Here is a 17,041-nt window from a genome sequence, read left to right on the forward strand (position 1 = left end):
CTGCTTGCTCTTCAGGCTCTGGGATCTCCAGCTATGGGGAAAACCCTCAAGATGCCCCCAAAGCCTTTGAGGACTGCATGCAAGAAGTCAAGGGGCACATTCCAGCCCACCTCCATGGATCCACCTGCATTTACCTGGGGGCCACAGCTGGGATGCGCTTGCTGAGGTAAGGGCTGGAATGGCACAGAGGAGCCCTTTGGACCAAAATAACCAGGAATGTGTTGAATTCTTTCCAAGAATGTAACTCTATTTCTGGGAATAAATCCAAAAGAAAGAAGCCCATATTCTGCCATAAATTTAGGCTTTAAAAGTTGGGAAACTTTTAGTCTTTATCTTAATACTCAGAAAGAAACAGTTCTATATTTGATTCCCTTCCCCATGGTGATTTTACTGAGAGCTTGGAAAATAAAGGAAAGTGACATGAAATCTAATCATGGGATGTACCTCTAGTTTTCTAGAAAAGTAGAAACTGTTTTTGACTCCTGGTATTTTTTTTTGAGGTACGCGGCCCTCTCACTGCTGTAGCCTCTCCCGTTGCGGAGCACAGGCTCCGGATGCGCAGGCCCAGCGGCTATGGCTCACGGGCCCAGCCGCTCCACGGCACGTGGGATCCTCCCGGACCGGGCAGGAACCCGCGTCCCTTGCATCGGCAGGTGGACTCCCAACCACTGAGCCACCAGGGAAGCCCTGACTCCTGGTATTTTAACACCTGTGGACAACCGGCTCCACTAAATGCAACCCACTATACTACTAAGCTGTGTAGCTTCTACCCATGTACAAAATGTCACTGAGATCTGCTTTCAAATAATGGGATTTCTGCTCCTCACCCCAAAGCCTTTGGCATTACATAAAAACAAACATCTCATTTCATTCAATTAAGCAGTTCCTTCTAAATTTGTAGCCATGACTTTTAGCCCAGTTGCATTGTTTTTGAATGTCCTTTCTCTTCATTTTTTTTTCTCCATGATAATACTTCCTTGACCTTGAATTAAAAGAAAAATAGTTTTTTTAAAAAACCCATCAAACTTAAATCTACCTAAATTAAAGGGTAGATGCTGCCCTAAACTCTGAAATAAGGCTTTCTCCCCAAAAGATGACACTCATTCTGCTTCAAAGCCACTTTGTCTGTGATCCCAGGAATGTAAAATTACATGTATTTTCTTCATGTGGGCATGAAGAAAATACAAAGGAACAACAGAGTCACTTTAAGATGATCATCAAAAAAAATCATGAAGCACTCTCAATTGGACTGAGCCCTTTCCTTGTAGTTTTCCTCTCCTTTTTTCTATTCCTGTGTCCTGGTTGACCAAGGAGAATGCGGAAAGAAGTCAGATTTCTTTGCTTACTCTTGGAATCTGCAGTGTGTTTTCAAAATAATTGAGTTTACCTGAAATAGAAATGTCATAGAAATTCCCTTCTTCTGCCTTTTCTTTCTTATGGAAACAAAGAACCCAACTTTCTTGGTTGCTTTTTTCTCCCAGTCCTCTCCGTGAGAAATCATTCAAAGGCTCTGTAATTTATAGCCCATGACAAAAACCATGGAATACAAAAGTTTGCCAGTTGGGGAAAAAGTGAATGTCGCATTTGAATAAATTAAATATTAATGCCTCCTTGTGAAACTTTCTGATGGTGATCCATTTCTTCTGAGGAACTAGTTGATATTTTAATTGCTAGAAAAGTCAAATATTAAAAAAACAATAATTTGAGAATCTCTGGGATGGGAATTAATAAAACTAGGAAAATTCTTAATTATTTTCCAAGCAGTGATAATTTGCTACTGAACTGGAATGGACTTCTGCTTGTTGCATTTCTCTTTCTTCTTCTTCAGCCAAGAGTGAGCCAGTGCCCCTGGCTTTCTTAATCCACTGATGAAAGGGAAAAGAGTCTCCCAAGTGAGATTTCTTTCATAAAATGGCAGCAGATGAACGATATTATTACTCTACATCACGGGTGATATGAACACTATGTTACCACTCCTCCATGGGTCAGCACACTAATGAATTTCAATTCAATGACAGCCATGATGGCCATCATATCCCCTAATGATGAAGCCCTCCCAAAGAGCAAAGCTGGGACAGCTGAAAACTCATCCCTCTTCCTTTCCCCTTCCCTCCTAAGCTCCCCTTCCTTCTGGCCTGATGAGGGCTTCTTTATATGGTGCCCCAAGAGATTACTTATGCCACTCCTATGCCTTCACCGATCTCCTTTCCTTTGCTGATCTGAGACAGAGCAATGGTGACTGAGTAGGAGGCTCTTTTCATTAGCTGGTTGCTAGAGAGAGGGATAGGAACAGGTAGGGGAGGAGAGAACACGTGGTATTTTTACTGGTAGCTGTTTTCCTGCTTGGCAGTTTGACAGGTAACAGGTGCATCCTGCCTTGCCTGGGAGGCTTCAACTTGTACAGGGGGTTGCCATGTCTTATATACATCTGGAAAACTGTCCCTGCCTGAAGTGGGTGGAGGGGTTATTTTAAGATCGTTGTCTGGGCACTCAGCCTTTTGTGTTCTGTGCCTTGCATAGGTTGCAAAACGGAACAGCAGCTAATGAAGTCCTTGCGAGCATCCAAAACTACTTCGAGTCTCAGCCCTTTGATTTTAGGGATGCTCAAATCATTTCTGGGCAAGAGGAAGGGATTTATGGATGGATTACAGCCAACTATTTAATGGGAAATTTCCTGGAGGTGTGTGAAAACAAATGCATGGTTTTTAATCTTGCTGTTTATCCTGTCCCCTGTGCTTGGTAACTTAAGCTGAGGTACATGCCAACAGGGCCACCTGTCCTGCATTGTTTCTATCATGTAATGAATTAGGGAAACATCTATGATACAACAGCTAAGAAAAGACATGTATAGCTAGGACAAAGCCGTGGATCCTAAACAGGACCAAATGCATGGGGGAGGGGGAATATCATCATTTTATTAGCTAATAAGAAATTAGAGGCAGGGAAGGATCTAAAACTATCAGTGGGCTATGAGTCTTTTGAAAGACACCTGGAAAATGACCCTTCCAAGAAACCCCACAGCCATCTGGAATTTACAGAGCCCTCAGGCAGCTTTCTTCCCAACTCATTCTGTGTCCTCAGGTCTCCTCACATTCCAGTCTCCATACTCCCTGCTCCTTTGGTGCAGAGGACACCATACTATGTTCAGCCTAAGACCTATTTTCTTCCCCCTTGAATACATTTTTAATTAAATTAAATTAAATTAGCTAATATTTTGGAAAATTCACATAAAAATCCACATTTCTAGCTTCTCCTGCCCCCCTCACTCCCCAAAAGTTGGAGGAGATGGTCACAGCAGATTCACATTCCTGCATGGCAACAACCAACTGGAACAGAGTATAGCTCATGCATTCCCCAGTTTGCCCCAGGCCCCACCATTCCCTACTGTATACACCTCATTCCCTATTGTCTACTCACTCATTTATGTTGCCTGTACAGTCCTTGCAAGCATTTGAGTTCACCACCCCTGAAATAAAGGAGACATCTGGCCCTGAATGCTTCCTATGTCATATTTCTTAGCAATAAGAGATGGGTCTTGGGTGAAGAACCCTAGCCAATCAGAGATGGTACCTTTGGTCTTTTTTCTTGTTTCCTTTTCCTACTGTGTAGAAGAGCCTGTGGCATATATGGGTGCATCCGAACGGAAAGGAGACCACAGGTGCCCTGGATTTAGGCGGTGCCTCCACCCAAATATCCTTCGCGGTAGAAGAGAACGTGGGGCTGAACACCAGTGACATCGTGAAGGTGTCCCTGTATGGCTATGAGTACACACTCTACACGCATAGCTTCCAGTGTTATGGCCGGAATGAGGCTGAGAAGAGGTTTCTGGCAATTCTCCTTCAGGTACCTGAGCCAGGGGGCAACGGGTATTCCCTCAGGAGTCTTAGCTGAGAGGAAGATGCCTTGCCTTCTGGGGTCTGTCCTTTCCACTCCAATTAGAAGATGGATGGAAACAGCAGCATTTTCCTGTTTACTTGTGGGCGTCCAAGCGCTCTCTCTCTCTCTCTCTCTCTCTCTCTGATGTGTTGACCATTTCCAGTGTATCTGAGTCAGAAGTCCAGGGAAATTCCAGAGCTCCAGATGTTTTATAAATGATTCAGGACTTGGGATCCCTTTATGGACACAAGCTGTTTTAAACCAGTAGCTAAATAAACCTGAGAATGTTGAGACTCCCCTGAGTGCAGACAAAATAATAAAAGTGATCATATGGGAAATGCTTGCTGACAGGGGAGAGGGCAGAGCCCTCCCCAGGCTCAGGCTTCTTTTACATGAGCCTATATTAGGCAGATTTCATGCCCTTTATATGTTGGGGTCTTAGAGCAGCCGAATTCCATCACATCAGTCAGTAATTCATATGGTAAATGTTCCATGGCACAGATGGCTACTTCAGGCATCAACTAGAAGGCTGTCACTAATATGAACTTGACATTAGTACTGTATGTGTCAGCAAGGGCACTAGCACCATGGATGCGACCTGAGATCCCAAACTCCATTGCTAAGGGGACATCAATCTCAGCCATGGCTGAGAAGGGAAGATGAAGATGAAGGGAACACGAAGGGAAGGAGGCTTGATCACCTAGAGGGGCATGGGGCCAACCGGAGGCCACAGATCCTGGCTTCTGATGGGGCTCAGGGGAAGGAGACAAGAGCTGGGTCAGCCTATGAACATAGTGGACACAGCATCAGTAGCTTAAGCCCCACCACTGCAACCTACTTTGGTCATTGAAGAAGGAAGCAGTATTCCCCAGCCATTAGCCTGTAGAAAATTGGGCTGGTTTACAAAAGTGTCACCAGCAGAAGTCACATCTTCAGATCCCCATATTTACTGAGTAGCCATGCAAGGTAGGTGGTGAGAATTCACCCTCCAGGTCTGGCCCTCTTCCCAAAACTTCTCTTTCAGCCTCACAGGAAAGGCTGGAGCGCCACTACACATGCATGCCACATGTATTGTTGGGAGAGCCTGAGCACTCCTGGGAAGGACAGAGCGGGGACCCTGCAGGCAGCCCTGAGCTACACTTCCATGGCTCAGAAGACTCAGTGCCCACTCCAGACCCTCATATCCACCCTACACTCAGCCAAACCAAACCCCACATGGAGCTTAACCAACCCTTGTTAACTGGGGCTCCTCTTTTCTCTCTCTCCTTTTATTTTTAGCAATACTTATTGCCCCTTCCTCCAGCTCTGGCCCTGGTGGGGGTGGAGGGTGGAGCAGGGGCTCCTCTGAACTTTAGACAGGAAAAGGGAAGCAGGTGAAATCACCTTTTTTCCAGAATGAGTGGAGGTTTGAGAAGCTAACCTCTTAAATTTGACTGACACTGAGGAAGAGTGTGTGTGTGTGTGTCTTTATGCACACACGCCTACAATGTTTATTAAAGAATGTCTGTGTACCCAACAGTCTACAGTAGAGAAGTGAATACTCCACCTGGATGAGGTCTCATTTGGGTTTGAGAATACAGGTCTCAAGGTGTGAGCCCAGGACTGGGGGCAGAGGTGGGAGACCCCAGCCCCTCACTACAGATAGTCAGGTCACAGGGACAGGGTGTGTCTACAACTTGCCTGATAACATCTGGATGCCTGAGAGGGTGGCTCTGCACTGTAAGCCTTCTGACTCAGGTGAGGGGAAGAATCCAGGTGTGATGAGGATCACCCACAAATGCATGTCCCGACTTGCCTGACCAATACTTTCATGTCCGAAAGATGTGTTGCCAAGCCCCAACTTAGAAGGTTCCCAAAGATTACTGCATCATGAACTGCTGAGTAAATGCCACCAGTCCAGGACTCGTTTCCCGGTCTGTAATATAAGGGGCTACAGAGTGTGGTGAGAGTGACACCTAGATATATACTTTGCAAATTATTTTCTTAAAAAGGAGTCTCCAGTCACCCCAGGGCTCAAGTCTCACTCTGAGAGCATGTTAGACGTTAGGGACATGAATTCACTTTCTCTTCCTCTTTAAGTAAGACGTAAGTATTACTTAAAGTAACACTTAAAGTAATACTTAAGTATTTATTTATTTTTGGCTGCGTTGAGTCTTCATTGCTGCATGCTGGATTTCTCTAGCTGTGGCGAGCGGGGGCAACTCTTCGTTATGGTGCGTGGGCTTCTCACTAAAGTGGCCTCTCTTTGTTGTGGAGCATGGGCTCTAGGCACGCGGGCTTCAGTAGTTGTGGCACGAGGGCTCAGTAGTTGTGGCTCGTGGGCTCTAGAGCTCAGACTCAGTACTTGTGCCTCATGGGCTCAGTTGCTCTGCGGCATGTGGGATCTTCCGGGACCAGGGCTTGAAACTGTGTCCCCTGCATTGGCCGGTGGATTCTTTTTTTTTTTTGCGGTACGCGGGCCCCTCACTGCTGTGGCCTCTCCCATTGTGGAGCACAGGCTCCGAACATGCAGGCTCAGCAGCCATGGCTCACAGGCCCAGCCGCTCCGCGGCATGTGGATCGTCCCAGACCGGGGCACGAACCCGCGTCCCCTGCATCAGCAGGCGGACTCTCAACTACTGCGCCACCAGGGAAGCCCTGGCAGGTGGATTCTTAACCACTGCGCCACCAGGGAAGTCCTCTTCCGTTTTTAAAGTAACACATGTTCAGTGAAAAAAAAAATTAGAAAATACAGACATAAAAAATATAAATAATAAACAAACAAAACCTGGAATTAGCCACCATCAACACAGTATTGCATTTTCTTCCAGTTTTTTTTTTTTCATGCAGGAATATGTATAGTATTTACAAATTTGGCTTCATATGGTTTACATATAATTTTATATCCAGCTTTTTTTTAACCTAACAATATATTGTGAGCAGTTTCCTGTGTTGTTAAACATCTTTTGAAATTAATACTTTTATAGGTGCATAATACTCCAAATACCATTATTTAAAAAGAAAAACTATATTGGTCATTTTATTATAAAAGAAAGTACATGACCCTTTCATGTCAGTGCCCTGAAAACACTAAATTCAGGGAAGATTTATTGAATGTTGAGGGCCTAAGCAACTTAGCACACTGGCAAATTATATTTAAGGAATGCCATAACAAATAATTCACACTCCAAAAAGAGAAGTGAAATAATCTTTACTGAGCTTCTTCTGCCAGAAATAATTTATATTATCTTGCTTCTTCTCCAAGCCAAGCCAGAAATGATTTAATTATTTTAAAAGTATAAGGCAGATTTGGAAGGAGAAACTAAATAATCATTTGGTTGATTTGATTTTTTTCTTTTAACGAATATTTCAGCCATAGGGTGACCATGGCATGATACGTTACAAATTAGACATAAGACCTTTTGAACACCATAGATTTTTTCACACCATTAAGGCAGAAGGGGGCCTGTTTGCTGCCTCCACAGAGTCATATGAAGATCTTTCTGCAGAACACTCATGTCAGTTATACTGGATGACTGTTGTACTTCTGTAGGATTCTGTGTAGAATCCTACCACTGCCTTTTGTTAAATGATTACATTATTTTGATATGTACCTCAGTTTCCTCAGCAGTAAAATGAAAGAGTTGGGCTAAGTGTTTTCTGGGTCAAGATTTTACTGTAGGGGGTAAAATATGCCTTAGTAGCTTTGAAATTAGAGTTTGAATCCAATTTCTTGGAAAAGAGAGTCCATAAATAGAACCAAACACATTTTGGAATTCAGCATTTGATAAAGGGAACATTTTTGACCATAGATAAAAATTGGATAATCATCTGGAAAAAGTAAAATCAAATCCCAATCTTAATACCAAATTAATTACAAATGGATCGAAGATTTCTGTGTAATGCGATATTTATTACAGCATTGTTTTGTAAAGGCAAATGATTGGAAACTACCTAAGTTTTCCTCTAGAGGGGACTCCCTAAATAAATTATAGTTTATTTGTACAGTAGAGTGCTATGCAGCTACTAAAAACCCACTCTTACACTTACAATGAAAGGAAAATCTCAAAGATATATTTTTAAGTAAGAAAAGCAAGGGGCAGAACAGTGTGTATACAGTACTGCCATTTATGATTTAAAAATTTTAGGGACTTCCCTGGTCGTGCAGTGGATAAGAATCCGCCTGCCAATACAGGGGACATGGGTTCGAGCCCTGGTCCGGGAAGATCCCATATGCCACAAAGCAACTAAGCCCATGAGGCACAACTACTGAGCCTGAGCTCTAGAGCCCGCGAGCCACAACTACTGAGCCCTCGTGCCACAACTACTGAAGCCTGCGTGCCTAGAGCCCGTGCTCAGCAACAAGAGTGAAGTCACCGCAATGAGAAGCCCACGCACCACAATGAAGAGTAGCCCCCACTCGCCACAACTAGAGAAAGCCTGCACGCAGCAACGAAGACCCAATACAGCCAAAAATAAATAAATAACTTTATTAAAAACAAAAGTTTTTTTTTAATTTTTAAATTTTAAAAAGAAAGAGAGGAGAAAAGAAAATATATTTGCACATGCATACAAGAAGTATACACAGAATCTCTGGTAGAATACACAAAACTGGCAATAGTGGTTACTTCCAGGGAGGGAATAAGGGTGGGGAAAGTGGATGGGAGGGAGCCTTAATTTTCATAATATATTTATTTGTACCTTTTGAATTATTTTTTTAGGTGGATAGATAACATTCTCTTCAAAATGGTCAATGAATCTAAACATATCTTGTTTTCTCATCAAAATGGAGTTCATAAAACCTGCTTCACAGGGCTGTGGTAAGGGCTGGAGCAGACAGTGTAAGCAAGAGCCTAGTGTTGTGCCTGGTGCAGGGTGATCATCCCCCCACCCTGACTTGAGTTATCTAGACAACCTGGGAGTTCCCTTCTACATTGACGCAGAATGGCCTTTTTTCCGTTTCTCTCTCGGCATTGGTGGGGGACAACAGTAAGGATTTGCACTGAGGATTTGTACTTGGGCCTCCACAAAACAGTGATATCTAACACCTCACTCTTGTACCTACAGAATTATACCACTGAAACCACATTTGCCAACCCCTGTTACCCTCGGAATTACAACACCACCTTCACTGAGGCACATGTGTTTGGCAGCCTGTGTACAGAGGACCTGAGACCTGAAAGTTATGATCCCAACAACATCATCACTTTTGAAGGAACCGGGGACCCATCACTATGTAGGGAAAAGGTGGCTTCCCTATTTAACTTCAGTGCTTGCCATGACCGAGAAGTCTGTTCCTTCAATGGTGTATATCAGCCAAAAGTTAAAAGGTCATTTCTGGTACGGGCAAAACTATGGAAAGATTCCTTTTTTTCCCCATTGAATTTTTCTTTCTCACCTTTCTGTTTTTCCTCTGCTGAGCTGTTTCCCACTTTCTTATTCAGTACCCTGAAACCTCCATATTATATCCCATTCTGAAACCTCCATATTATATCCCATTCTGAGAACTTATTTCCTTCTGCACGACTTCCTTACAGGCTTTTGCAGGATTCTACTACACAGCCAGTGCTTTCAACCTTTCGGGTAGTTTTTCCCTGCACACCTTCAACTCAAGCACCTGGAATTTCTGCTCACAGAATTGGGGTAAGGTCAGTATTTAAAGAGAAAGGATCCATATTGGTACGAAACAGTACAGCAGAGTAGATTCCATTTGTGTGCATGTGTATGTATATTCTGAATTTGACTTTTATGCTGTCCTCCTTTCACCATATCCATAAGATGGGGATAGTAAGGGACCCCACCTCATAGCTGCGTTGTGGATTAATGTTCTAACCATGGGCACAATGGTTATAACAGTGTTTGGCACGTCATAAGCACTCTATAAACTTAGATTGTTCTTCTGTGATGTTGTATAGGGATCTGGTGGGGGGGGGAATATAGGAGATATGGTGTATATGTACAATGGAATATCACTCAGCCATAAAGAATAATGAAATTTTGCCATTTGCAACAACATGAGTGGACCTGGAGGGTATTATGCTTAGTGAAATAAGTCAGACGGAGGAAGACAAATACTGTACGTTATCACGTATATGTGGAATAACATAAAAAATAAATAAAACAAATGAACATAAAACAGGGATATTTTTATCATTGTATTTATTTTATAGTAATTTTAATTATTAAATTCTGGGTGATAAGATTCTTTAAAATATGACAGCTGACCTAAGCTGTTCTGAAATGGTTTTTTTTTTTTGGCTGCGTTGGGTCTTCATTGCTGCGTGCGGGCTTTCTCTAGTTGCAGCGAGCGGGGGCTACTCTTCGTTGTGGTGTGCAGGCTTCTCATTGCAGTGGCTTCTCTTGTTGTGGAGCATGGGCTCTAGGCGTGTGGGCTTCAGTAACTGTGGCGCACGGACTCAGTAGTTGTGGCTCACGGGCTCTAGAGCGCAGGCTCAATAGTTGTGGCACACGGGCTTAGTTGCTCCACGGCATGTGGGATCTTCCCGGACCAGGGCTCAAACCCGTGACCCCTGCATTGGCAGGCAGATTCTTAACCACTGCGCCACCAGGGAAGTCCCTGAAATGTGTGTTTTAAAACCTGCCTCCTCCCTGTTTTGAACCTGCCTTCAGCTCCCACTGCTGCTCCCCCGGTTTGATGAGGAGTACGCTCGCTCCTACTGCTTCTCAGCCCATTATATCTACCACTTGCTTGTAAATGGATACAAATTCACCGAGAACACCTGGCCCCAAATACATTTTAAAAAAGAGGTAAGTCAAAGCACAAACTGTTTCCTCCTCTTTCTCTCAAAACAGATGCTTGTGTGTATGTGTGTGAACGAAATGTAGAAGGTAAGTGGGACTTGGGGTTTAACTTGCTAAATGGAGCCAATGAGACTTGATCCCTGGTGAGCTTATGAGAAGAGATGATGGAGAATTCAGAGGAAGTGGTCATCAGAAACCTTCCACATGAGTTAAGGATTGGATGCCAAGAACCGTGGACTCTGAGCTCCGTGGCGGCAGCACTTGTTTTATCATCCTCATATTCCTAGCATTCAGCACAGGGCTGAGAACATGGAAGGTGCTTAGTAAATGTTGTTGAGTGAATACATAAATATGTTAAGGAACAGAGACTTTTCATCCTGACAAGAAGCTTCAAATATAACAATTTTGTTAAGAGAATAGTAACTAATTGCTCTCCATTTTACACAAATGTCAGAGTGAGATCTATGCTTCAGAGAATAGGGATTAAATAAGCAGCATTAAATAAGAATTTGATCTTAGAATGGGTCTGAGGTCACTGTATTCACTCTCAAGTGTCCAGAATGGTCCAGTGCTGGAATGACAGCTGTTACGAGGTGACTATTTGGTGAGGGGCCTCTGTACCTTGCTTTCATGACGCAGCCTTGCTGATATTTTCATCCAGCACTCTGTTCCCCAGATTCTGGGAGGGTTTTCTCATTTCAGGAATAGCAGATGTAAAGCCTGAAGTATGTCTGGAGTCAGTCTGTTCGATGTTAGCTTCGGCAATAATTAGATTAAAGCAAGCAATATCCAGCATTAGGCCTGTGACTGTTTACTTTTACATAGATAAAACTGAGTCATCTATAAAAATTAAGGATGTCTGGAGATGTTTAAGGACTGTTGGTGGCATGTACTCTCCAAGCTTTGTTTCTAATTAATCTAATTACTAGGAAAGTAAATTATGAGAATGGGGAATGATTTTCCATTAAATACCAATTTGGGGGGATACAGAATTCTAGGTTTCAAGTTCCTTTCCTTTATTTATAAAGAATTTAATACTCAGTCAAATTAGTATTCAAATGTGAGGGTATAAATAGACTTCAGAAGATTTGCCATGCAAAGATTTACATCCAAAATATTTTTGGAGGAAGTGATCAAATAAGAAGAGAAATAAATCCAGATGTATAAAAATATAGGAAGTAAGAATAAATGATGTTGTGGCTTAAAATTTATATTAAAAACGAAAAAAGAAAACTAACACCAAAGAAAAGTAAAAGAGAAGAATGCATTTATAACAATCCAGAATTCTAGTATAGCTAATATCCAATGTGATGGGGGTATGGTTGAGGGTCATAGGATACAGGGACATAAGAGTGGCCTGAAACACTCATCATGTAAAGTGGAACATATTTATATCATTTTTAAGGCAATAAATGAAAAAAATAAACATAGGGAAATAGCACTTATTGAAAATTTAAAACTAAGGTATTAGAAAGCAGTCCAAATATATCAATAACCACAATAATCATAAATGGACTAAACCTACCAGTTAAAAGGCACTGTCAGATTGGATTTTTTTAAATGAAGTGTATGTTGTTTATAAGAGAAACCGTCTTTAAGGACATGAAACGTTTTTTGGGTTTTTTAAAAATTTTATTGAAGTATAGTTGATTTACAATATTGTGTTAATTTCTGCTGTACAGCAAAATGATTGTTATACATATATATATATTCTCTTTCGTATTTGTTTCCATTATGGTTTATCACAGGATATTGAATATAGTTCCCTGTGCTATACAGTAGGACCTTGTTGTTCATCCATCCTATATATAATAGTTTTCATCTGCTAATCCCAAACTCCCAATCCATCCCTCCCCCACCTCCCTCTCCCTTGGCAACCACAAATCTCTTCTCTATGTCTGTGAGTCTGTTTCTGTTTTGTTCATTTTCAAAGGACATGGAAAGTTTGAAAGTTAAAAAAAAATTTTTTAACTATCAGGCAAATACTACACAAAAGAAAATTGGTGTAGCTTTTTAATATCTGACAAAATAGTCTAAGATAAAGAGCATCATTTGAGATAGAGAGGATAGAAGATTGCAAATTTGAAACATTTATACATCTAATAAAATAGCTGAAAAACATGTAAACAAAAATTGATGGAACTACCAGATGAAACTGACGAAGTCTGCTTCCCACTTAAACTGACCTTCTTTTCTTTTTTTTTATGGTTTTTTTTTTGGATATTTATTTGGCCGCACCAGGTCTTAATTGCGGCACGCGGGACCTTCATTGCTGTGTGCGGGATCTTAGTTGCAGTGTGTGGGATCTTTAGTTGCGACATGTGGGATCTTTTTTTTGGTTTTGGCACATGGGATCTTTTTTTTAGTTGCGGCACGCGGGCTCTTAGTTGCGGCATGCAGGATCTAGTCCCCTGACCAGGGATTGAACCAGGGCCGCCTGCATTCAGTATGGAGCCTTAATCACTGGACCACCAGGGAAGTCCCCTGACCATTTTTTCTTAGAAACTGGTCCTGGGTTCAGTAAAACATGCATCACCCTCTTTCTTTAGCTATAGACACTTCTGTACCCGATGACAGAGAAACTTTCACTGTTATTAACTGTGCCCTCTTCACGCTTGGCTGTGACGAGGCCATGAGGATTAGTTCTTCCGGCTGTTTTCTCTGCAGTGTGGGAGATTGGGCCCTCGAGCCTTTGTGGTCACAGTGACCTGGGTTCTAGCCCAGTCTCTGCAGTGTCTGAAATTAGGCAAGTCCTTTGACCTCCTTAGGCCACAGTTTCCTGGGGGTGTCTCAGGAGGGTGACCACGGTGTGCCCTGGGGATGTAATCCGTGCCTCAAGCCCAGCCCTGAGAACTGAGCCATCTCCTCTACTCCACAGGTGGGGAACAGCAGCATAGCCTGGTCTCTTGGCTACATGCTCAGCCTGACCAACCAGATCCCAGCCGAAAGCCCCCTGATTCGCCTGCCCATCAAGCCGTCTGCCTTTATGGGCACCCTCACCTTCTTCACAGCAGTGGCCTTGCTGTGTCTGACATATCTTGTGTACCTGTGTGTGTCATCCAGGAACCAGAGGCGCTCCCAGCATGCCTTGGACAACACAGTGGACTCTGAGTGAGCCTCACAATGTGGCTCCTGGAGCCTGAGGGCTGCCCATAACCAGCCTGGGGGGCACCAAACAATGCAAGCAAAATGTCCATCTTCAGGAAACACAGCTAAAGTCCAATGCCTGTGTGCCTCTCAGATACTGATTTATGCCAAAGCACCTCTTGGGGAGTCTCTCAACTGTTCTGTGTACATTGCTCCTCTAAAGACCCCACCACCCACTAGCTGACCTATTGGGGAACAGAGGAGAGACAGGCCATCAAGGTCAGGCTCTTTCATCCAAGTGCCCCAGAGGAAGAGTAAGTTGAGAATATGACAGTTTAATGTTGAAGAATATGCCAGTTTAACGTTGAAGAATTGACCTCAGGGCTCAGTTTGCATTTTCCCTCCTTCAAAAATGCCGTATTTCTCCCAGAGAGTTTGGAAGCTGTCAGGTGTCTAGTAAAGCATCTGGCCCCGTCAGATATCTCATTTTATGGCTTCCTCTCATTGGTCCTTAACTAAGACTTTCCTTAACAACCCCCAAAACATTGAGCTCCCTCAGACTGGGAGAACATGGTATCTGGGGGAAAAGCCTCCTTTACCCCAAGGACAGTGGCCCCAGCCAAGTTTCTGTCATGTAGGCAGAACCTGAAGGACAGAGACACGCACAATGTCTACCAGAAAACGACAAGCCGTTCCTGAAGTGGGATTCCCACTCAGGGCTCTGCTCGTTAGATCGCCACCTGTGTGTGTACCATCCTCCTTGCCTCCCCTTCCCATTGCTGTGTCCCCCTGTAAACGTTTATTCCTAGCAAGGCTATCATGTTCCAGATCATTCTGCCTTTGCTAGGCTTTTGCTTATGGTTGGCTTTCCATCGTTAGCACCATATGCATTTCACCCACCATTCCGACAGGTGCACCTGATGTTGTCACAAGACATCCTCTTCTATGATTTGCTTACCAATTATCAGTACTTTCCTAGATGGTAGGCCTCTGCATAGTAGCCACAGTTCTTGACTTTGGGAAAAGAAAAGGAAGATACGGGGACATTTAACTCCAAAGTGGGATGGGAAAGAACTCTAGCAAGTCCAATGGCTACAAATTAAAAATAAACATTCTTTCAGATTATAGTTTGTTCGCTGAATACAGAATAAATGACTCTTATTTTATTGTGACTTGCAGTGTGTGTGTTTGTTACCTTGCATATGGTACTCTTTCTCCTAAGGGCCCAAGGTGGCATTTATGAAAGGAAGTTTTAAAAACTAAAAAAAATTTCTTAAGGAAACGTTCCTAGTGCATTAAGAAAGTCGTGCATTAATATCACCTTTATTCCAGAGAGTTCAAAGTGCTTCACTTTAATAAATCTTTGTTTCCTTGAAATAACTGAGTCAAACATTTCTTTACTTTTTTTGACATTGCAAAGCTTCTGTGAGGCTACAACCTGCCACTCATACCTTGATTCCCACCCAAAATGGCTGCTCCCATCCCAAAGTGCACCTTTGTTCACACAGTTCTTCCTACCTAGACTGTGGGTCATCCTCCCACCCATCCAAATAATCATATTTCTAAAGGCCCAATCCTAGCTCTACTTCTTCCACAAAGCATTCCTTAAACACAAATGTGCACGCGCGCACACACACACACACACACACACACACACACACAATGATCTATCTCTTGGACTGCTTTTAAAAAACTAACTACATAAATTCTTATATTGTTGCTTATCTTTGTGTGTGCATATAGCTTATTCTAAAATACACAGTAGGCTACATAAGGGCAATTCATCACTCACACATTCATTCAACAGATATTTAAGAAATACCTACTATGGGCCTGACACCTTGCCAAGTGTGATCTCAGATTTGGATAAGTGCTATGACTGTATTATATACTCAACATATTTGTTGATTGATGGTTCCATAAATGACTGAAGGGTGGGCAGTAAGCTCTAGAGATATCAGATAAAATAGCATCCAAGTCACCAAGAGTTTGCAAATAAAAAGATATGTCTGTGCAGGAAAGAGGGTCAAAGCTCCATGAAGACGAGTTGTAGTCAACATTTCTAGCCAATTTGGGAATTTGGAACGAACTGATGAAGTATTTTGAGTTTTCTGAATTCTTTTCAGACAGACCATCTCGAGATCTGCAGGCTAAGTAATGTATCTGGCACTACTGTGGTAGGCAAAAGTCTAAGTAACACCCTCTGGTGTCACTCCTGAGATTACATCATTACATGGCACAAGGGATGTGCAGATATTAATCAGCTGACCTTAAAATGGAGAGATTATCCAGGTAGGCCTAATCGTATCACATGAGCTCGTTAAAGGCAGAGTATTTTCTCCAGAAAAGGAAGTCATATTCAAAGCATGAGGAGGATTTGACTATTGCTAACTTGAAGATGGAGAAAGCTAGGTAGAAAGGGCCTGAGAGCAGCCCCTAGGAACTAAGAGCAACCCCTGGCTGACATCCAGCAAGGAAGAGGGACCTCTGTCCTACAACTTCAAAGAACAGGGTTCAGTCAACAACCTAAATGAACTTGGAAGCAGGTCTCCCCAGAGCCTCAAAATAAGAGATTGACCCAGCTGACATGTTCATTTCAGCCTGTGAGCCCCTAAGCAGAGAACCCACCCATACTTCTGAACTTCAGAGTTGCAAGGTCAGAAATGGGTGCTGTTGTAGGCCACTAAGTTTGTGGCCACTTGTAACACAGCCATAGAAAATTAATAAAACTACAGAACTCCAAGCCCCAAGGCTCCAAACAGAGCAAGTGCTTACATTTGAAACATGTAGTAATGATAAAATGATTAGGTGTCACAAATTGTGCCTATTCCTTACAATAACCATGCAAGAAAAACATGGGCTCAGAGGTAAAATAACATGCCAGCATCACCAGCTGGAAGCACTTTTGGAGATGGAGATTGTGAGTTGAGATTCTAGTTAAGTCTAAAATGCATTATGTCCATCATATTTCCTTTCACAGACAAAGGCAGTATCGTGGCACTTAGGAGTTCGACTTTAGAATTTTGTAGTCCAACATACCCATTCACATACAATTGCATGATTTATGACAGAGATGTCACATCACAGCAGTAGTGAAAAATGTGGGACAATTGGATTTCCATTATGGAGAAAAAAGGAAATTCAACCCCTTCCTCTTACATTTTCAAAAATCATTCCCAGGTAGTAAGTGTGAAAGACATAAGTGTGAAAGATAAACCTACAAAGGTTTTAGGATAGAATGGGGGAAAAAAATTTAAGATCTTGAATAAGGGAAGGGTTTCTCAAACACTATATAAAAAGCATTAACCATAAGAGAATACTGGGTATGGTTGATTAC

General features: G+C 42.6%; 1 protein-coding gene across 2 annotated transcripts in view; it reads left to right on the forward strand.

Annotated features, from left to right (window-relative positions):
- Positions 1-14,876, forward strand: part of ENTPD3 (ectonucleoside triphosphate diphosphohydrolase 3) — a 34,564-nt gene extending 19,688 nt beyond the window's left edge. The window contains exons 1-8 of one of the 2 annotated variants that reach the window (XM_060164071.1): positions 43-166; positions 501-697; positions 2,521-2,680; positions 3,610-3,843; positions 8,923-9,195; positions 9,393-9,503; positions 10,486-10,623; positions 13,496-14,876. In XM_060164071.1, the coding sequence (XP_060020054.1) occupies positions 555-697; positions 2,521-2,680; positions 3,610-3,843; positions 8,923-9,195; positions 9,393-9,503; positions 10,486-10,623; positions 13,496-13,732 (1,296 nt within the window). In that variant the 5' untranslated portion in view covers positions 43-166; positions 501-554 and the 3' untranslated portion in view covers positions 13,733-14,876. Of the gene's footprint in view, positions 1-15; positions 167-500; positions 698-2,520; positions 2,681-3,609; positions 3,844-8,922; positions 9,196-9,392; positions 9,504-10,485; positions 10,624-13,495 lie in introns of those variants that run through there. The other variant, XM_060164070.1, reaches the window with a different exon arrangement.
- The last annotated feature ends 2,165 nt before the right edge of the window (positions 14,877-17,041 follow it).

Source organism: Lagenorhynchus albirostris, chromosome 10 (assembly GCF_949774975.1).
Source record: "Lagenorhynchus albirostris chromosome 10, mLagAlb1.1, whole genome shotgun sequence".
Classification (NCBI taxonomy): domain Eukaryota; kingdom Metazoa; phylum Chordata; class Mammalia; order Artiodactyla; family Delphinidae; genus Lagenorhynchus; species Lagenorhynchus albirostris.